Here is a 23780-nt window from a genome sequence, read left to right as displayed (position 1 = left end):
ATATTCCCTATACACGCTTAATCCAGGTTGTAACGGTGTGTTCCCCATCAAAGCTAAGTGGGATACACTTAAATTATCAGCCTATATACCCTATGTACGCTTAATCCAAGTTGTAACGGTGTGTACCCCACCAAAGCTAAGTGGGATACACTGAAATTGTCAGCCTATATACCCTAAATATGCTTATTCCAGGTTTCAACATTGTGTACCCCCCCAAAACTAAGTGGGATACACTGAAATTGTCAGTGTATATACCCTATATACGATTAATCCAGGTTTCAACAGTGTGTACCCCACCAAAACTAAGTGGGATACACTGAAATTGTCAGCCTATATATTCTGTATATGCTTAATCCAGGTTGTAACGGTTTGTACCCCACCAAAGCTAAGTGGGATACACTGAAATTGTCAGCCTATATATTCTGTATACGCTTAATCCAGGTTTTAACGGTGTGTATCCCCCCAAAATTAAGTGGGATACTCTGAAATTGTCAGCCTATATACCATATGTATGCTTAATCCAAGTTTCAACAGTGTGTTCCCCCTCAAAACTAAGTGGAATACAATGAAATTGTCACCCTATATACCCTATATACGCTTAATCCAAGCTGTAAATGCTTCATCCGGGTTCATATACACCTGGATACAGGTATATATACCCTGATAGAGTAATCTTATAGTTAGCTTGGCTTAGCCTAGCAGTAGTGACTCCATTTTGGATGATATGTTACCTTTATATGAACTTTTGTACTCTTAGTAGATGAGCAAAACAAGTTGCTGTTCCATAACCTAATACACATATTTTATTCTTAGACATTTATCACTTTTATACAGAGTTAAAGGATGTGTGGTAATGGATCTAGGAAGAGTGAGTATAGCATGTGGTCAAAGACAATTGTGGAATCGGTCAGTTTCGGAAATACCCTCATTCTGCATCCCTTTTTCTCAGAATTTGTATGAAATCATATCCTAAGTATATGTTATGCCAGATTCGTGTCATTATTATGATGAATTGGTTTTTGTATTTGAATGCTATAAAATAAACGGTCTCTGGGCGGAACTTTGCAGAGCTCTGTCCGGACACACAGAAGTATAACTTGTGTATCTGTCTGTAATGTCTGACTGTGCAATCTACCTGGTCGGTCCTGGGGTAAGATACCTGACAACCATGCCAACTCTAACAGCTTGGTGGAGAATGCGGGCATGCCAATTAACCCTTTGGTGGACTAGGTTTGGGGGGGTTGCTTCTCTGTCAGAGGAACGCATATATCCTAGGTAAGTGAGGGCAATGCCCCACTGTGCTTTCCTTTGGTAGAGAGTAATGTTCCTATCAGTTCATTGGAGGGACTACGAGGCATGCACCCCAGGTGGATTGTATACTCAGATGTATATCTTCTTTTCTATCTGTCTCTTTCATTGTTTTATGTTGTCTGTTTGTCTGTAGCACATTTTGCTACTATTGTATATTATTGTGGGATGTGGTTTTATGTATTGTATGTTGATCAGAAGTGGTTTAGAAGTTATGTTATGTAGATTGATTAACGTGTATTGGCATCAGGAACGAGTTAACTGTTTGAGTCAAGCTCCAAATCAGTTGTTGCCATTGTATAAGATAAGGTATCTTCTTGACTTCTTGTTCTATTTATTGTATGATCATATGTTGTTTGTTTGATGGACATTAAGACTCCTTGAATGAGACTATGTGAGCGTATGTGGGTGCCTGAATTTAGGTGTGGTCTCTTGGCATCTGGCCAAAAGAATATTTTATAGGTAAACTTGCCACCAAGACATTAAGAACACTCTCCAATATTTGTTTTTTTGATTAAATTCAGTTTTCATCTTTTTTTGACCTGTTTGTCTGGGTCTCCTTCGCCTCTTTGTTGAAGAGTTAACTTCTGCAGAGGGGGAGAAGGGGGCAGGGTTTCCTCTCCGTGCAGCTTGTCTGTGTCTGTGTTTCATGTTTTGCTGTTTAAAGTCAAAGCAACATTAATGCATGTCACTAACACACTAATATGCATTATTTGTTCCAGGTCTAGAAGGTTTTGCTTTAACAATTGTTGGACTGTTATTATTCAGTGCATTTTTAAGCATTTGCGTAGCCAGAAAATGCAGACGCCAATGTGGGATACTATCTATGTTATTTTTGTAAATGTTTTGTCCACATTGCGGATTGGGATTCATGCTAGCCGATTAGAAGCAGAATATGAAAGATTTGTTAAAGTGATAGAGCCAGGATGAAGTTGGAAAGTACTGGATTGAGAATGTTAAACTGTGATTGAGTGATACTGAGGCAGAGAAGTGCAGGATTGCAAGTTTTACTGTAAGTTGTTCTGAACGTTTATAAATGAAGGTTGTTTGTTGAGTATATTGCAATGATCATTGGATTACTGCTGTGGATGATATTTTTTCCAGGCATCCAGAATCTTGAAGCACAGTTACAGACATCCTTTAAGGTTATATGTATATATATATATATATATATATATATATATATATATATATATATATATATGGTTTCTGTAATAAGAATTTTACATAGCTGATGAACCAGAGACAGGGATCGCAAACCTCGACTGTTTGCTATGGGAACTGCCCTCGCCAAGTCGGAAAGGGAAGGTGAATCTGTGAGATTTAGTCCCAAGATTAAGGATCCGATAGAGGATTTGGTGATAGAGGTCAGCCGCTTCAATCCTTAGAATGCCTAACGGATGTTTGGATACTGATAGATGAAGGATTATGTGTTAGTTTCCTAGAGTACCTAGGAGAGTTATAGTACAAGTGTCTAGTACACCAGGTGAACATGAAGGAAGATGTGTACTCTGCATATGAGGGGACAAACCCTGCTTTACAATGACTAGTCTAGTAAGTGTATTTCCTATATGGTTATATGAAAATCCATCAGGGTTCCAGAAAGTTTTGGGAAGGTTATAGGTGACTTGTGATGTTTCTTGATCTATCATTTTTGTGTACTGGGGAAGAGGTGCTCCATTTATAGGCAGAATTAAGAAAGTTCTAACTGATGTGACCACTTGAATAGAACCAGTACTAGAATGGAAGAAGAGGAGGGAATTGTTGTTTATGAGGTTACAGATAGTAATACAGAGTTTGAACAACCAGTTAGTGTTAATCACTGGGTTAACTGATGCTGTCCAAGGGATAGAGGACGCAGGGGATAAGTATTATGCTTGATTGTTCGATTAGTTAGCCTATTTATTTGATATTTATTTGATGTCACAGTCCTGGCATAAGAGTGAATATACTTGTTTGCTCCAATGTGTAGATGATTCGTTTATATGTGAAGAGGAAAAAAAACAAAACAAAAAAAACGTAGCACAGATTATCTTTGTAATGATGTTTTGGGGTTTTTTTTAAAGAAAAAGAGAAGAAAATTATTTTGTTATATACGAAGTAAATTAGAAGTCACTCCCATATCTGCAGTGTAATGTTCTGTATGATTTTGTTGTGTGACCAGGAAATTGATCTGATCCTTCAGTTGATGTTTCTGCTTACTCTGCTGATATATGTATATTGTGAATATTTACCTAACCTTATTGTATTGATATTATGAGATTGTATAAATGTGTTTCTGTTTCTTTAAGAGAGATTGCTGAGGTCTGTAGTCCTACACAAGATACGGCTATGAGATACAGGGGGGATGTCCAGCCGCAGCTATGAGTGGGATAGGAAGCTATGTGAGCTGCAGCATGATAAGATCACAACTGGCTCTTCTTGTATTGTCTAGCTTTGACCTTGCAGAGAATCTGTATATCTCTCTCACAGAACATGAAGTGATTTGGGAAAAAAGATAGGAAATCACAAGAGTTATTGTTAATGAACATTGAAGTGTAATAAAGTTCATAACTGCATCTGGTTACCAACAGCTTCAAGGGGGGAGGGAGGAAGACTGAGGCAACTTAAGAAAATTTAATCTAAATGAATCTATTGAATCTATTGATAACTTTTTATTTGAGTTCTATTATAGATGGTCTTGGATTTGGGAAAGATGGTGGATCCTGTATCAGATATGCCACAGTCACCGAATATGAGGTAAACCAAGCGTAAGGAGACCGGAGACCTATTATAAGACTCCAAGGGTCTTAGCTGAACTTGAAGCCATCGCTTGAACATGGTACAATGTCTGAGGGTAGGTGTTTGATATAGTAGAATTATGGTCCGATCTGGAGAGCGAGAACTTTCAGTATGCTTAATGTTAAGCCTAAAAGGATTTCTAGGCTGTTCAGGTAGTGATGGAGACTCTGCTGCTGCCCCCACACAGGTGGGTATAGTTGGAAGTCATGGCACACAGCAAGGCTGATAGGAAAGAAAGTAGAGTAACATGTGGGCAGACATTGCCATTAGCCCATCTGCACATGCCTAGGGGACATGTTTTACTGATAAGGAGTCACCATGCTAGACCCAAAACGTTTTAGCTGTCTTTTCAGGTTTTACGACACTGATGCACCGAGAACGGTCCAGGAGGAGAGGAGACTTGGAAAGAGGATGTACAAGTCCTGGTGTTCGGTGGTAAGAGAGTATCTTTACTGACAGCATCGTCCCCATTGATGGTATAAGCAGCATTAATGTACTGTTTAGTAGTAGCCATGTGTGACCTGGTGAGCAGAGGATGGGCAGCTGCAGAATTTAGCATCACTATAGTCAGATATATACTGTATGTAAGCCATATGGCATGTGTTAGGCCAAAGAGTCAGGCCTGAAGCCCTTGTACCTGTTCTAGGGATTGCAGATTGAGTATATACGATTATTAAAGGTGAGACGGTATAAGTACGTGCTTGTGTGTAGTTGTTTCCCTTCAGGATGGCTTGGGGCATATCTGGTGAAGAAAACCACCACAAACGGGAATGATGTAGTGTAAGTAAGATCCCCGAGACCATCAAAGTGATAATGGAACTTACCATACGGGTAATAAAGAAAATGTATACTATGGGGACATAACAAGTGTATCTTACCCCCATGCTGTTCCCAGAAGTATTTATTGGTTGGCACATGCATTTGTATTCTCTGCAGTGTACATTCATGACAGGAGAAATTAGCCTTAGCCCTAGATTTGGATTGTATTGTTCATAATTGTCCCAGATGTAGTCTGATGTCCTGACTACGTGACGAATCATTAATAGCATATGATTAATGTATATTTTCAGTTTCCCTTTCCCTCCAGATTCTAAGTCAGTGGAAGGAACTTATAAACTAGAACCCAAAGATTGATTTTAATTTCCACGATAGCTTCAAATCAGACATTCTGACATGGCAGAATATGCAGGGATATGCATAAGAGTCTCCCATAGATTCATAACCGTGGTCTCAGCTCTATTCCAGATCCTGACTCATTGGAGGAGACTCATTCTCTACAGCCTGGAGATTAGGTTACTGTGAGGTGACACAGGAGATCCTTGGTGGATCCGCGGTTCGATGGTCCATTCCAGGTCCAGCTAACCATATCCACCTCAGTCACACTGGAGGGAAAGCCGACCTGGATTCAAGCCTCACATTGCAACCGATTCCTCAATCATGAGTCTCAGAGATTATCTGATTTCTTATTCAATATTATGTTTTTGTTTATGTTTTAGGTTAGAACATCTGATATGTATGATGGCAGGCAGATAAAGTAATCCACTAATACTAGTATTTGGTATATAAAGCTGTTAGTTCTAGACACTAGTCAGAATGTTATGATATTAGATTAATTGACTACAGCTCAAGAAGACTTATGTCAGATTGTGGGCCCAGCTTGTTGTCGTTACATTGATGCCCAAGGTATGCTTATGGTTGCCCATAATTTACTAGAAACAAGGAGATTGAAGGAAAAGTTCAGAGACAGTCATTCAGAAAAAGATGCCCCTGGCCAGGATGGCTATTCTGGCTATTCCAGTTAATTGGTTCAGGGGACCAGGAGGATAGATTTTTGGAATTCTCCACTTTATCCTTAAGACATGTCTTCTGATATTTATACTGTAGAATGTGCTTAAACTTGTCTTGATGATTTGAAATAGCACTAAAGTCTAATTGTTTTTCAGATAAAGTTAAGATTGGACCAACTTTTGCACAAAGCTCCAATGTCCATTCCATGATGATATTGATTATCCGAAAATGCACATGTATTCGTTGCGGAAAAGAGACTCTAGAAGGCCTGTCTAACTGCATATATTGTGGGACAAAGTCCGAAACAGCCACAGCCTGCTAAGAAAAAACTTTTCTGCCATATTGATATATATTTTGTTCATCTTGTAGCATACCTATTATTACACTTAAGGCAGCAGAAAAGGAGAATAGAATGTATATACTCCCTCTTGTTTGAATCTTCTTGTCCTTTTTCTACACGAGGTCCTGAGACACACACACAGATCAAATTTGATCTAAGGTAGAAGGATAGAGGTGGTGGGGCCATCTGGATGGATGCTTGCATCCCTCAATCTGTGGAATTAGTATTCACACACTTTGAGTAGGTAGGATGGTTCTGTTTCGCTATCCAAAAGGAAAAGGGAGTTAGGGTTTGTTCATGGGCCCTGTATAAAAATGATAAAAAGAGGGGAGATGATAGAGTAATCTTATAGTTAGCTTGGCTTAGCCTAGCAGTAGTGACTCCATTTTGGATGATATGTTACCTTTATATGAACTTTTGTACTCTTAGTAGATGAGCAAAACAAGTTGCTGTTCCATAACCTAATACACATATTTTATTCTTAGACATTTATCACTTTTATACAGAGTTAAAGGATGTGTGGTAATGGATCTAGGAAGAGGGAGTATAGCATGTGGTCAAAGACAATTGTGGAATCGGTCAGTTTCGGAAATACCCTCATTCTGCATCCTTTTTTCTCAGAATTTGTATGAAATCATATCCTAAGTATATGTTATGCCAGATTCATGTCATTATTATGATGAATTGGTTTTTGTATTTGAATGCTATAAAATAAACGGTCTCTGGGCGGAACTTTGCAGAGCTCTGTCCGGACACACAGAAGTATAACTTGTGTATCTGTCTGTAATGTCTGACTGTGCAATCTACCTGGTTGGTCCTGGGGTAAGATACCTGACAACCATGCCAACTCTAACAACCCTAAATATGCTTAATCCAGGATTCAAAAGTGTGTACCCCCCCCCCCAAAAAAAACTAAGTGGGATACACTGAAATTGTCAGCCTATATATTCTGTATATGCTTAATCCAGGTTGTAACGGTGTGTACCCCACCAAAACTAAGTGGGATACACTGAAATTGTCAGCCTATATATTCTGTATACGCTTAATCCAGGTTGTAACGGTGTGTATCCCCTCAAAATTGAGTGGGATACTCTGAAATTGTCAGCCTATATACCCTATATATGCTTAATCGAGGTTCCAAAAGTGTGTACCCCACCAAAATTAAGTGGGATACACTGAAATTGTCAGCCTATATACCCTATATACACTTAATCCAGGATTTAAACGTGTGTACCCCACCAAAACTAAGTGGGATACTCTGAAATTGTCAGCCTATATACCCTATATACGCTTAATCCAGGATTTAACAGTGTGTACCCCACCAAAACTAAGTGGGATACTCTGAAATTGTCAGCCTACATACCCTATATATGCTTAATCCAGGTTTCAACAGTGTGTTCCCCCTAAAAACTAAATGCTATACATTGAAATTGTCAGCCTATATACCCTACATATGCTTACTCCAGGTTGTAACGGTGTGTACCCCACCAAAACTAAGTAGGGTACACTGAAATTGTCAGCCTATATACGCTTAATCCAGGTTGTAACGGTGTGTTCCCCACCAAAGCTAAGTGGGATACACTGAAATTGTCAGCCTATATTCCCTATATACGCTTAATCCAGGTTGTAACGGTGTGTTCCCCACCAAAACTAAGTGGGATACACTGAAATAGTCAGCCTATATACGCTACATCCAGGTTTCAACAGTGTGTTCCCCCTCAAAACTAAGTATGATACAGTAAAGTTGTCAGCCTATATACTCTATATACGCTTAATCCAGGTTGTAATGGTATGTACCCCACCAAAACTAAGTGGGATACACTGAAATTGTCAGCGTATATACCCTATATTCGCTTAATCCAGGTTTCAACAGTGTGTACCCCACCAAAACTAAGTGGGATACACTGAAATTGTCAGCGTATATACCCTAAATATGTTTAATCCAGGTTTCAACAGTGTGTACCCCCCCCCCCCCCAAAAAAAACTAAGTGGGATACACTGAAATTGTCAGCCTATATATTCTGGATATGCTTAATCCAGGTTGTAACGGTATGTACCCCACCAAAGCTAAGTGGGATACACTGAAATTGTCAGCCTATATATTCTGTATTCGCTTAATCCAGGTTGTAACGGTATGTACCCCACCAAAACTAAGTGGGATACACTGAAATTGTCAGCCTATATACCCTATATACTCTTAATCCAGGTTGTAACGGTGTGTACCCCACCAAAACTAAGTGGGGTACACTGAAATTGTCAGCCTATATACCCTATATATGCCTAATCCAAGTTTCAACAGTGTGTACCCCACCAAAATTATGTGGGATACACTGAAATTGTCAGTCTATACAGCCTATATACGCTTAATCCAGGTTGTAACGGTGTGTACCACACCAAAACTAAGTGGGATACACTGAAATTGTCAACCTATATACTCTATATAAACTTAATCCAGATTTCAACAGCGAGTACCCCCCCCCCCCCCTCAAAAAAACTGAGTGGGATACACTTATATTGTCTGTCTATATACACTATATACGCTTAATCCAGGATTCAACAGTGTGTACCTCACCAAAACTAAGTGGGATACTCTGAAATTGTCAGCCCATATACCCTATATACGCTTAATCCAGATTTCAACAGTGTGTACGCCACGAAAACGAAGTGACATACACTGAAATTGTCAGCCTATATACGCTTAATCCAGGTTTCAACAGTGTATACCCCACCAAAACTAAGTGGGATACACTTTAATGGTCAGCCTATATACCCTATATACGCTTCATCCAGGTTTCAACAGTGTGTACCCCACCAAAAGTAAGTGGGATACACTGAAATTGTCAGCCTTTATTCTCTATATATGCTTAATCCAGGTTGTAACGGAGTGTACCCCACCAAAACAAAGTGGGATACACTGAAATTCTCAGCCTATATACCCTATATATGCTTAATCCAGGTTTCAACAGTGTGTAGTAGGAAAAGAAAAATGGTATATCCAGCTCTGGGAATCCAGCGCAGTAGTATAATAAAACTTAACTTTTATTTTGAAGTATCATTCTTCCAAAAAATTATGCCATTGTACAGAGGGTAAGCTTGTGCGAACGTATTTCAAGGTTTGAAACACTTCTTAGTCATGGCATATCAAGCATACAAATATTGCATATTTTATAGACTTAAAAGCAAATGATTAAAAGCAGACCCCTCTCGTCTACACTCAGACGGAGCTGATTAATCATGTCATATGACATGTGTAATGATGAGTATAAAAGATGGCAGATATATAGTTTAATTTGGTATTGTTTTTATTTAGTTTTACTTATTCAAGATGTAAGGCTGTATTCACACTGAGTAATGCTGGCGTTTTTTGTGCTTATTTTTGCACATAGCGCCGCGTTAACGCCGCGTAGCGCCGCGCTATTTTGCGGTGGCGTTGCCCGGCGTTAACGCGATGTATACGCGGCGTTAACGCAGCGTTAATGCGGCACTATGTGCAAAAATAAGCACAAAAAACGCCAGCGTTACTCAGTGTGAATACAGCCTTATAGTGTTGTATCGGCTATTCAGATGTTCATAACTAAAGTTAGTTCTTATCGATGGATGCCCATAGTAAAAATGAGCGAACAAGCTTCATGCGCATGCGTAATAAGAGATGCCAGAATCAAACATGAGTAATGTTGGTGCGAACACGCATGCGCGATCTGTCGACATGAAGCTTCGAAGCTGCGGACTAGGTAGAACTGCACCTCACACTGATCTCGACAAGGTAAGTAATATTTTGAAGCTTCTTACGGGTGAAGATTTATGTTGTTGTTTATTAAGTGTAATAGAGTTCATTGAATTCTTTAACTTGTATGTAAATAAAGTGAAAAGGAAGTTTCAAGAGAGTTTCAAGAGAGAATGAATGTATAGTATTTATAGTGTAGAAGAATGGACAATTAGAAATATGATTCATAAATACATGTGACGACTCATTAATTGGTTTCTTTTTATGAATGACTTAAGATGTTTTGGGGTGGATATGAGCCAAGAAAAATAAGGAACCCAAAGTGTTCCTTATAAGTTAAGTTTTATTATACTACTACGCTGGATTCCGAGTGCTGGATATATCTTTTTTTCTTTTCCTACTGCTACGTTTTGGTTCAGCCGAGAGAGCCCTTGTTAGGATCACATCCTCCATCTTTGTATACTTTTCAGCCATCTTGTAACTTTCTTTCACATGAACTTTATAAGAATGTCTGTTTAGAGTCTGAGACCCCTTTAGGGGATAAGGCATGTGGAATGTTAATGGTTGGGTTATAACTCCTTATCTGTTTGTAGGTAAGAGTATTTATCTTTGAGGGTGGGTGTAGAAACCGGTTCAATAACCTGTTGGTCGTTAGCCCCAAGGCCGGAGTGGACCAGTATGTGATTACTGCTTTTTGTCTGTATTGTATTTAAACTACCTTTTTGCACCATTAAAATCAGAATTACACTTGATACACCACGAGCAGCGTGTGACTGTGTGTGAATTCTCCAGGCCTGTTAATTAATTAATTAATTTGGAGCTCTGCAACATACTCTATGACAAGGACCCATTGATGTCCTCAACAAATTGGCGCTTCCAACGTGCGGCTTGAGAAATAAGGAGGCGGTTTACTGATCCCCCGGACGACCAGTGATTACAGAAGTTCCTGGAACTACAGATCCAAAGTCAGCGCTGCAGGTAAGAACTTTTATCTTACCAATCTGATCTGTGTTTCTAAGGACTTTTTGTCTTCCTGTCCGAGTGTGAGGTAAACACATATGTTCCTTATATAGATATCTCAAGCTTTTTGCAAAGAACCTAAGAGCAGTATGTTGTATGGGTGTTGCTAGATAGAAACTTGGGCTGAAATTGTTAGCTGATCTGTTGTGGTTATGCATTCATTGTATTCATTTGTGTTCTGTGGAAAGTAAGTAGTCACGTGACAAAGGGACATAGTGATCCCTAAAAACCCTCCATCTGACTTTAATTAGTCACTTTTGATTTAGATACAGTAGTATCTTGGAAAAAAAGGGCAGGAAAAAGGCAGAGGGACCTTGAAAGTCACTTTTGATTTAGATACAATATATATAGTGTGCTGTATCTTGGAAAAAAAGGACAGAAGGGAAGGAGGAACTCTTCTAAACTGATCTTGAAAGTCTCCATTGAATAGGAATTTGGGGCAGGAAGAGACAGTGTGTAGTAGGAAAGCACGCAGAACAGAATGGCAGGAGTGCAGAGTCAGCCAGTATGGAAATCAGCTCAAGAGATAGTTAGAGAAAGAGCAGGGAAGAGAGCAGTTGGAAGAGGATGCAATAAACTGTTGAAGAAAACAAAATGTAGTGCAAATGGAGTGTTAAACAGCAGTCATTGGGAAGGATTTGCCTCTCAATATAGAGGCTGGGTTCAGGATCACAAGTTAGGTGAGATATTAGATAATTGGATGCAGGTAAGCAGGGAAATAGAAAGGGAGGGGTATAGAAATAAGGAACATAAAGGAGTCATGTATTATGCTCCCCCTGAGAAAAACCCACCTCCCTATGGGCAAAACTCTGCACCATCTGCTCCAGGTAATCCTGATGGGTGGACATGTGCTAGATGTGGTCAGAAAAATCCTGATTGGCGTGAGGATTGTTTTAATTGTGGAACACCCCGTCCTAAGCCACAAAAAGGCTTATACCCTGTTATAACTAGAACTGTGTATGTCCCAACGGAGGTAGTGCCACAACAGGAGGAGGCAGATTTGTCTACAGAACAAGCCGACTCCACTGAGACAACCCCTTCTCGTTTGCCCAGGCTTCAAAGTACTAGAAGGACTGAAGTCCGACCCAAAATTGTTGTTGATTATAAACCCTGGTCTCCTTCTGAACAAACTACCCTTATCTCCCAATTGCCTGACCCTGTCACTAGACCAATGCCTTTTTACCGACATATGGTACAGATTCAGGCCACATATAGTGCCATTTGGAGTGACCTTGCCCCCCTTATAACTCTTAAAGCTGGGGAAGCAATGGGTAAAATTATAATGAATGCTGTTACAAGCACTGAAGCTGAACCTTCTGCAACCATGATGAAAAATGTTACTTCTGGTAAAGACCTCTGTAGAGGACTTGGGCGAAGGGCACTGGATAAATTAAAAGAAACATCCATAGCACTCAATGATGTGACCCAAGAAAAAGGGGAGTCTGTGGAGCAGTATTTTGCTAGATTGCAGCAAAGGTGGAGTGATCTAGGCTATGATGATATGGGTGGAATGGGAGACTCGCTCATGGCTAGTGCCTTTGTTGAAGGTCTTAAACAACCTTTACAATCAAGGTTGAAAGCCTGTAAACCAGAATGGCGGCATAGTGAAGCCCCTTGCCTTATTACAAGCTGCCAAGGGCCTTGAGTTAGATCACAGGTCTGAGAAGGAGAAAAAGGTATTGCTTGCCTTCAATAATAAAAACTCTGGCCGGAGAACTCACAACAGACAAGGAGGCAAACAACACAACAATTATAAGTGTCATCATTGTGGGAAACCAGGTCACTTCAGAAAGGACTGTAGGTCCTTCAAGGCTGGAGAACCCCCAGCTCAGGGCACTGACCAATGTGCTAACACCCCTCAATGAAACATTGGCAACCCTGTACCAGTCCTCCCAGCAAAAACATCAGAAGAAGGTGTGGCAATATACATAAAAGGGGAGGTATTGGGGGAAGAAATCCCCTTCTTAGTGGATACAGGGGCTGCCATTTCTGTTATTAAAGGATGCCACATACCTTATGAGCTGAGGACTGATAAATCTCAATCTTGTGTTGGATTAAGGGGAAAAAGAATCAATTTAAAGGAAACAGTGCCACTCAATGTAAAATTTAGAGGGCAAAATGTTGTCACCAAATTGCTTGTTAGTGATGATGTGCCAACATCTCTTATTGGTACTGATGTGTTAAAGGTGCTTGGTGCAAATATAAAATTTGATCCTAGTGGGGAGGTACAAGTGGAAACATCAGCTATTGCCACTGATGAATTTTGTATGCTGGCTGCCTCATTGTTTGAGTCATTTCCTGTTTTTGTACTAACTAAGGAGGAATCCACCCAGCTTTCCCAGGTACCAGATAAATTATGGGCTTTGTCCAAAACTGACATCGGCAGGCTATGAGTGCCTCCCCAGATGGTATATTTGAAACCTGGTTGTACTCCTCCTAGAATTAAACAATACCCTCTGAGTATTGCTCAGGAGGATGCTATTGCACAACAAGTGGATGAGTTAGTACGACTTGAAGCTTTAAAGGAAACAAGGTCCCCTGCAAACACACCCTTGTTTCCTGTAAAGAAGAAAACTCCAAAAGGTACCCCAGATACATACCGCATGGTACATGATCTAAGGGAAATCAATAAGGTGACAGTGCTAGACACACCTGTAGTTCCAAATCCACACACAGTGCTAGTACAGGTCCCCCCCCCCCCCCAATGCTACCCATTTTTCTGTAATAGATCTTGCAAATGCATATTTCAGTGTTCCTCTGCACCCCGAATGTCAATATTTGTTTGCATTTACATTTAGGGGTAAACAATATACGTGGACTGTCTTGCCACAAGGAGCACAAAGTTCCCCCAACATGTACACACAAGCATTGCAGTCTGTCCTGCAGTCATGGGACCAGCCAGTAGGTGTCGTACTTCTGCAGTATGTTGATGATCTGCTTCTCTGTGCAGACACACTGGCAACCTGCCAAACAGCTACCATCAGTCTGCTTACATTTTTAGCAGACAGCCGGTGTAAAGCATCAAAAGACAAACTACAGTTTTGTAAAACCAAGGTTGTATTTTTGGGTCACTGTTTGTCTCATGGTGCTAGACATCTCACTGAGGAACGCAAACATGCTATTCAAATGTTACCTGTACCTACTTCTGTGGCAAAACTCAGAACTTTCCTTGGTCTGGTTTCATACTGCAGACCTTGGATCAGGTCTGCCTCTCTTGTAATGCAGCCGCTGTATGACTGTCTCTCATCTACTCCTTTCTCCTTATCACTCCAAGCTGAGAAGAATTTTCACTCTTTAAAGCTCTCCATTCTTTCTTCTCCAACTCTTGGAACTCCTAACTATTCTATTCCTTTTTTCCTTTTCTGTACTGAAATGTCTGGTCATGCAACAGGCATCCTGACACAGCGGCATGGTGGTAGACCCAGATCTCTGGGATACTACTCTGTGCGACTGGACACTGTTGCTCGAGGAGCCCCCTCATGTGTCAGGGCTATAGCTGCTGTGCAGGCGCTGGTGGAAAAATCCTCAGACATTACCTTGACTTATCCTCCGATTGTTCTCACACCACATGACATTCAGGGCATCTTGACACAGGTACAACTAAAACACCTTTCCCTAGCGAGACACATCAAAATGCAATGTGCTTTGCTGATGCCACCAAACATCACCTTCCAAAGATGTACTACATTGAATCCAGCTACTCTTCTTCCCATCAATTATCTGGATTCAAATGGGGGAGGGGAAAATGGAGGGGAAAGCTTGTTTTCAAAGTCCCTCAGTGATGAAGAGTTATATGATGCTACACATGAGCATGATTGTGTGCCTTTGATGCAACAAGAGACAGTAGGATTTGAAAATGTTGTTGAAACACCTTTGACTAATCCTGATTTTGAGCTGTTTGTAGATGGTTCCAGATTACAAGGAGATGATGGAAGGTTTCATACTGGATATTCTGCGGTCACACAACATGACACAATCTTGGCTGAAGCACTCCCTCCTCATGTCTCAGCGCAGGAGGCGGAGCTTAAGGCCCTCACTGAAGCCTGTAGAGTGGCAAAGGGTAAGACTGCTAACATCCGTACTGACTCCGTACTATCCGTACTAACCCCTTGCTATAATCTTCGGTAAGTCATAGGAAACAGGAGTGGTCCCTTTAGATTGGAAAAGGGCAAATGTTGTCCCCATCTACAAAAAGGGGAAAAGGGACGATCCAGGGAATTACAGGCCGGTAAGTCTGACCTCGATAGCAGGAAAAATCTTTGAGCAAATTGTCAAGGAACATTTGCTTCGGTACCTGGATGGGAAGGCATTAATTAACCAGAGCCAGCACGGCTTTATGACCAATAAATCTTGTCAGACTAACCTGATTTCCTTCTACAACAAAATCACTGAATGTTTGGACCAAGGGAATGCCGTGGACATAGTATATCTTGACTTCAGTAAGGCATTTGATAAAGTATCACATAACCTTCTTATTGAAAAAATGATTAAGTATGGCTTTGACAAAAAATCCGTTAGGTGGATTCACAACTGGCTTAATGATCGGGCACAACGAGTAATACTAAATGGCTACACATCGAACTGGAAGAAAGTCAAAAGCGGGGTGCCGCAGGGCTCTGTTCTGGGCCCAGTTCTTTTTAATATCTTTATAAATGATCTGGACGATGGAATTATTGGGGAACTCATAAAATTTGCAGATGATACGAAGATAGGAGGAATAGCCAACACTAGAGAGGAGAGAGAGTGTATTCAAAAGGACTTAGACACACTGGAACAATGGGCTGAGGCGAACAAAATGGTATTTAACAGGGACAAATGCAAAGTTCTACATCTGGGTAACAGAAATGTAAAAAACATATATAGTATGGGAGGAATAGAACTAAGTGATAGCATAGGGGAAAAGGACTTGGGCATAATAGTAGATCACAAATTCAACATGAGCCAACAGTGCAGTGCTGCTGCAAAAAAGGCTAATAAAATTCTGGGATGTATTAAGACAAGCATTGAATCTAGATCAAGAGAGGTCATTATTCCGCTGTACTCTTCCCTGGTCAGACCACACCTGGAATACTGTGTACAGTTCTGGGCGCCTCAATTCAAGAAAGACATCGATATATTGGAGCAAGTCCAGAGAAGAGCAACCAAAATGGTGGAAGGTCTGCAAACCATGTCCTATGAGGAGCGGCTAAAAGAACTGGGATTGTTTAGTTTGCAGAAGAGAAGGCTGAGGGGAGATTTAATAGCAGTCTACAAATATCTGAAAGGTAGTCACAGTGCAGAGGGATCTACCCTATTCTCATTAGCACAAGGAAGTACAAGAAGCAATGGGATGAAACTAAAGGGAAAGAGATACAGATTAGACATTAGGAAAAACTTTCTGACAGTGAGGGTAGTGAGAGAGTGGAATAGGCTGCCACGGGAGGTGGTGGGCGCTCCATCAATGGAAATCTTCAAGCGGAATCTGGATAAACATATAGCTGGGATGATTTAAGAAAACCTGCACTCGCAGGGGGTTGGACCCGATGGCCCTTGAGGTCCCTTCCAACTCTACCATGAAAAAGAAAAAAAAGTAAGAAAGAAAGACTCCAGGTATGCCTTTGGAATTGCACATGATTATGGTCCAATTTGGAGAGCAAGGGGTTTCCTGACCTCACCTGGGCAACCCATCAAAAATGGTGCAGCAGTAAAGGAACTCATGGACTCTCTACTATTGCCAGAGTGAGTAGCCATAATTAAGGTAAAAGCTCACACGAGGCAAAACACTCTCGAAGCAAAAGGAAATGCCTTAGCAGACAGTGTAGCAAAAGCAGCTGCACTGAAACCATGGAAGAAAGAAGATGGACATGTAAAACAGGTCCAAGTCATTGCAATCAAGGACCTGGAGGTAAGTGTGTTGAAAACTTTGTCTTTACAGGCTGCTGCAGAAGAAAGACAGAGATGGACAGGAATGGGTGCCACCGAGAAAGATGGCATATGGAGGAACTCTACCAGAGTCTGCCTGCCACAAGCCCTATTCCCAATGATGGCCCAAGCAGTCCATGGAAATACGCATCTGTCAAAAGGAGCCATGATAGCCACAGTAGACAAACTGTGGATAGCACCAGGTTTTAGTACTGTAGCTGCAAGACTTGTACAAAGTTGTATGATTTGTGCATTAAACAATCCAGGGCAAACTGTGAAGACACCCCGAAAGCATATGCCTAAGCCACTCTACCCGTTTCAGAGAATTCAAATAGATTATATTCAACTTCCTCCAGTGGGCAAGTATGAATATGTGCTTGTTTGTGTTGACTTATTTTCAGGATGGCCTTAAGGATTTCCTGTAACTAAAGCTACAGCTCAGGTAACAGCAAAGAAACTTTTAAGTGAAGTTGTGTGCAAGTATGGGGTACCAGAGGTGATTGAGTCTGACAGAGGTACCCACTTCACAGGGGAAGTCATGCAACAAATAATGTCAGCTCTGGGTATAACACAAGCCTTTCACACACCATATCACCCACAAAGTAGTGGAAAGGTTGAAAGATTAAATGGGACATTGAAATTGAAAATCCAGAAAGCCATGAATGAGACAGGGAAACCTTGGACAGAATGTTTTCCTTTAGCTTTATTTTCAGTGAGATATGTGCCCAATAAGGCTACTGCATTATCTCCATATGAGATATTGTTTGGAAGTGTCCCAAAACTAGGATTGTACTATCCTCAGCAGATGCAAGTGCAGCACGGCACCTTGACCTCTTATGTGCAGTCACTTAGTAAAAGACTCAAAGTGACACATGATCAAGTGTTCTCTTCTATTCCAGATCCAAACTCCCTGCAAGGGACTCACTCACTTGAGCCAGGAGATTGGGTGGTGGTAAAGACTTGTGAGAAAGACTTTGGAGCCAAGATTCGATGGTCCGTTTCAAGTACTACTAACTACAAGCACGTCGGTAAAACTTGAGGGAAAACCTAATTGGATCCACGTTTCACATTGTAAGAAAGTAACAGCACCAAAAGATGAAGATTCTTCTGATGCTGCTGCTACAGATGGTCCTGATTATGGGCCTTCATAGGACACTCAACAAGGAGTGGGACAATAAATTCATAAAACATCATATAAATGAAGATTTAAATGTTTCAGATTGTTGGATATGCACTCACTCACCCATTTCATCCTCTAGTCTACCGTTCATAACTGTGCCTGTCCCCATGGAGGAACTAATCCACTGGTCTGGTTGTATGGATCACACCCACAATACAAAAGAATCAGTGTGGAAATTGTGGGCAAATGTTACTGTGGGGATACCAATAGTGGGGTGGACAGATTACCCATGGTGGCAAGGTAACCTTACTGGGGATAATGAGAATATCCAATATGTGACGTACAATGGAGATAGATGGGTTACCCAAAAAAAATCCTCTGCTAATATATTAGGAAAAATTCCCCAAACACGACTACAGATAAGTTTTGCTGATGATGGGAAAAAGAGAGGCGATTTTTGGGCACCTTGGGTCATGGAAAGAACATTACATAACACCTCCTGGGAATATGCACATCTATTCATAGAAGGGAATAATCACACATGTAAGGAGATACCAGGGAATATAGAATGTGTAAATGGGACAATTGAAGAAAGGTTTTATAGGAAAAAGAACCTCAATTTTGTTTGTGGAAATCGAGATTTTGGATACTGTGGGTCCCTGGGTAAACAACCATCTTGGTGTATGCTGAAAAATGTATCCAGTTTTGTAGATCTTGTGCACAAACTTATTACCCAACACTCAGCCTTCTTTGCTCTACCTCCTCAGATGTATTGGGCATGTGGCAGCAGTGCATACAAGTGGTTACCGGTGGGGGTAAAAGGTACATGTACAATAGTAAGACTCACTCCAGCCACCTTTATAGTTGATGCAAAGGCCATACCTAAACACACTCTGTACAAGAGAGCAGCTGATAACACCCCTAGGAAAAGTGGTAGACCCCACCTGGTCCAAATGAGCACAGGGAATAAAATAGTAAGTACGGTCCTTGTTTATCCAATGATAACGCAAACCTGGGATAAACTAGTAGAAGCCACTGATTACTTAGATGATCAAATATGGGGTATTTTAGGCATACTTAATACCACCATAGCAGTACAAAACCAGCTGATCATAGTCACCAACCAACACACCCTGGTACTAGATTATGTTACTGCGGCCCAGGGTGGAATGTGTCAGGTGGTAGGACCTACCTGTTGCCATTATGTTGATCCAGAAGGTAATATCAAAGGAAAACAAGAGTTAGAGGATATATACAAATTAAGGGAAGAGTATGAGAAGAAGGTTGTGCAAAATGAAGATAGCTGGTGGTCAGACGTCTTTTCCTTTGTAAATCCTGCTAACTGTTTCAAGGGAATAGGTGGATGGCTAATGGGAATATTACATTATATAATACAAATTGCAGTAATAATCTTATGTTTTTTTTGTTTGTTTAAACTTAAAATGCTTATGTAACCGGATGAAAAATACAAATCTTGAGAGGCCAGACCCCGAAGAAGGATTTTTTTGAGATAAAGGTTGAAATGCAGAAAAACACATGTAGGGAATCTGGGAAGATCCAGCAGTAGGCATTAGGTCACTGAAGTACTTACATGTTAATTTCTGTATTCAACCATCTCAAAAATGGGGGAGATGTTAGGATCACATCCTCCATCTTTGTATACTTTTCAGCCATCTTGTAACTTTCTTTCACATGAACTTTATAAGAATGTCTGTTTAGAGTCTGAGACCCCCTTTAGGGGATAAGGCGTGTGGAATGTTGATGGTTGGGTTATAACTCCTTATCTGTTTGTAGGTAAGAGTATTTATCTTTGAGGGTGGGTGTAGAAACCGGTTCAATAACCCAAGGCCGGAGTGGACCAGTATGTGATCATTATCTCTCTTGCTGTGATATACATCTAGAATTAGTGTAAGATGTTGGTTTACACATAAATATTTTAGATTCCATGAGAAAGGTCATCCCAGGTTGGAGTGTAATAATGAGATGCAGGCCTTGTCCAATAGTCATGTGCCACACCTTATGAATCAATCATGTTATGTTATAGTCCAACCTGCTTTTTGTCTGTATTGTATTTAAACTACCTTTTTGCACCATTAAAATCAGAATTACACTTGATACACCACGAGCAGCGTGTGACTGTGTGTGAATTATCCAGGCCTGTTAATTAATTAATTAATTTGGAGCTCTGCAACATACTCTATGACAAGGACCCATTGATGTCCTCAACACCCTTATCCGTGCACCCATTCCATGGAAATTCAGCTACACTGGAACGCTAACAGGTCTGACACGTTAGTGCACTTTCTAATAATTTTGTCTATTTAGAGCTGTGTACCCCCAAAAAAACTAAGTGGCATGCACTGAAATTGTCAGGCTATATATCCTATACTAGCTGGTACCTGCGACTTCGTCTGCGGTGATTGTAGAAGTGGGTAAATACAGGCGCGGGTAAGGTTTTCGTACTGTGTATAAGGTATGGGATATGAAATGTAACTGTGTATCTTGTTGTTACTGTAATTATGAGAACACATGAGACTTTTGTGTTGAAGTTAATTTGTATTTCAGCTGCTATACGGTGTTCTGAGAAACTGTACATAGTGTCTTTGGGACAGAGGTATTTCAGGTTAATATACTTCGATATACGACATTGTATGATTTGTTATTTTCCGCCAGTACATGTAAGTTTTGGGCACAGGATACTCTTGAGCAAGCAACATAAAGTATGGCCCTGTGCATGACAGTTTAGTAACTCCATGTGCCTCTTATTAATAGCAATTAACCCCATCATGTCCCTCACATTAACCCTTGTGTAAGAGTTACTGATATGTGAGAGACTTGGAGGTAATAATTAAGTATCTTCATTATTGAGGTCTTTTATTAGTACCTCCATATGTCTCACATATTAGTAACCTTTATATGAGGCACACAGGGGTTAATATGAGGGACATGATGGGGTTAATTGCTATTAATGTGAGGCACATGGAGTTACTAACACTAAACTAATAACCCCAAATGCCTGACATTAAAGAGAATAGTAATCCTATGTACCTGTGTGTTTTTCAGTTTCACTTTGCTAGCAGCTTGCTCTCCTCCTCGGGGAATCTTTGCAGGATGCAGACCACTATAGCAGGCACAGACCAGAGCAATTAAGCTAAGGGGAGTGTCCTTATGCCTCAGCTCTAGCAGAGCACTAAAGAGACGCTCGGACTTCATTTAACTCTTGCAGGTCCTGTGCTGCTGGTGTGCAAGTGAAATATGGCAGGAGTGCCACTCTTGGCACGTGTGCCAGGGGTTGCTGACCTCTGCTGTAGAGGGTAATATGAATTTTGTGGCTTTCTATGGTCCAAAGTGTGTGAGATTGCAGAGATAGTGATGTGAGTTTGGGTTTTGTGGGGGTCCTGGGAAAAACGTATGTGCGCTATTGTGACGAAAAGTAGCCTATTGCGCAACCGAGTATAGTAACTATGTTTGTGGAAAATTTCAGCCAAATCGGTGGAGCGGGTTTTGCGTGATTGAGGAACAAACATCCAAACACACAAACCTACAAACATCCAAACTCACAAACTAATAGGATATGCTTAATCCAGGTTTTAACAGTGTGTAACCCACCAAAACTAAGTGGGATACACTGAAATTGTCAGCCTATATACCCTATATATGCTTAATCCAAGTTTCAATAGTGTGTACCCCCCCAACACTAAGTGGGATACACTTGTATTATCAGTCTATATACCCTATATACGCTTAATCCAGGTTGTAACGGTGTGTATCCCCTCCAAAAAAAAAAAACTATGTGGGATACACTGAAATTGTCAGCCTATATATCCTATATACAGTTAATCCAGATTTCAACAGTGTTTACCCCAGCAAAACTGAGTGGGATACACTGAAATTTTCAGCCTATATACCCTATATATGCTTAATCCAAGTTTCAACAGTGTGTACCCCCCCCCCCCCCCAAAACTAAGTGGGATACACTGAATTTGTCAGCCTTTATTCTCTATATACGCTTAATCCAGGTTTCAACAGTGTGTACCCCACCAAAACTAAGTGGGATACACTGAAATTGTCAGCCTATATACCCTATATACAGTTAATCCAGATTTCAACAGTGTATACACCACCAAAACTAAGTGGGATACACTGAATTTGTCAGCCTTTATTCTCTATATACGATTAATCCAGGTTTCAACAGTGTGTACCCCCCCCCCAAAAAAAAAAAGTAAGTGGAATACACTGAAATTGTCAGCCTATATACCCTATATATGCTTAATCCAGGTTTCAAAAGTGTGTACCCCACCAAATCTAAGTGGGATACACTGAAATTGTCAGCCTATATACCCTATATACGCTTGATGGTGTAGCCTTGCTTAACTCCCTACAGGACCCATGGATCTTTTATGCATTCTTGCCACGCAACAGAAAAAAGAAAAATACCACCTCCTACCAGAGGATTGGCCACAGAGAGCGACATCCCATCAAAAGTTTGCCTTCGTCTTAGGCTACTCTATAGAGGGCCCTCGTCCAGCTCCTCTAGGGCAGTACCTGGTATGCCTCTGCGTCTTTGGTCTAAAGTGTGACGCTGTTCCTCGACCACTAGAAGGGAGAGGTCCTCTGCCCCTTGAAGCTTGAGGCAGTGATAGTTTGGACACAGCCAGGTCCACCTTTGGGGAGGTCCCCATCGATCCATCTGTGAGGGATTGATTAGGTATAAGGACCTGAAGGTTATTGAGGTCACATAAGCGTTTCTCCGGCTGCTTCCACTTTTGTTCCATCATACTGGCCTTAGAAGCATCCGCTTGCAAGGCCCTTCACCCCTCAGTGGTGGATGTGGAAACTTCCCCGTCAACATCCTGGTCCCAAGACCGGATGGACTTCAGCAGCCTAGATGTTTTATTATAATGGAAGATAAGGTCTACTGGAATTTGTGGACTCTTCATCATCTGATGATCTGGACTCATCATCCACTTGAAGCCTCTCCATTGAGGGCAGTGACAGGGATCGCCTATCCAGGTGCTGTTTATTTTTTTATTTTTTTTTGAGCTGAGATAAGGAAGTATGGATATCCTTTAGAGAATGCCCCTAAAAGAGAAAGGATGATGCTCAGAACCGTATTCACCATGTACTCCTTGACCCATACTACAACATCTCTAGTGGAAGACTCCTCAAGAGAGAGACCTCTACTGTGATGGCAATGTGACCAATCATAGCCTAAGATAACACGGCGTTAGAATTCCCACATTCTGGGGAATATCAAGAAACTGCAACATACCATCAGGAAGCGGAATGTCACAATCAATACACGCCAGGTGTTTTCTCTTTGACAACCCTTTCCTCCTTCTCCTCTGGTCGCCAGGCAGTGTAGTGGAGGACGACATATTAAGCCGGCCTGAAAAATGCTGGTGAGTAAGTCACCTGCACATAAAGAGAGACATGGGTATTAAGAAGTAATAGGCTTAACATATATAATAAGCCTTACCAAGGACTTGAAGCTTTAAATGCTGAATGAAGCGGTAAGCCAAGAATCTGTACCATAGAAGTGATTATGCCTACCAGGAACAAACTAGGGAACCCCACCAGTATAACTAGTAAGGGCACAGAGCCCTGAGACCAGCCTTCCTTTAAGCATGCTGGACCGGAATGGGCGGGATTATGACACAAAAATTATTTGCCCCCCCCAAACCTGTAACTTTCCCCTCCCCAATCCCCAAAAACTGCCTCACCAGTTTGAGGGGTCCAATAGGGGACACACACAGCTGAGACTCGAGAATTCGTCGGTCTAAGAATCATTGTGAAAC

The 23780-nt window shown here is 41.0% G+C and overlaps 2 protein-coding genes across 2 annotated transcripts in view; one reads left to right on the top strand and one right to left on the bottom strand.

The window, feature by feature from the left end:
- The window catches only part of LOC142213308 (F-actin-uncapping protein LRRC16A-like), a 293690-nt gene that overhangs the window by 194267 nt on the left and 75643 nt on the right, over positions 1 to 23780 (bottom strand). The gene's annotated exons all lie outside the window — the stretch shown is intronic.
- LOC142213309 (uncharacterized) lies at positions 17958 to 19436 on the top strand. Its single transcript, XM_075281627.1, has one exon. The coding sequence runs from the start codon at positions 17958 to 17960 to the stop codon at positions 19434 to 19436; it is 1479 nt and encodes a 492-aa protein (XP_075137728.1).

The sequence above is a fragment of the Leptodactylus fuscus genome, chromosome 7, assembly GCF_031893055.1.
Source record: "Leptodactylus fuscus isolate aLepFus1 chromosome 7, aLepFus1.hap2, whole genome shotgun sequence".
Lineage (NCBI taxonomy): Eukaryota > Metazoa > Chordata > Amphibia > Anura > Leptodactylidae > Leptodactylus > Leptodactylus fuscus.
The sequence above is the reverse complement of the archived record's forward strand: the minus strand, read 5'-3'. Positions and strand labels throughout refer to the sequence as shown.

Coding starts and splice junctions, on each gene's coding strand:
- LOC142213309 (XM_075281627.1), top strand. CDS start 17,958: ATGAAGATTCTTCTGATGCTGCTGCTACAGATGGTCCTGATTATGGGC.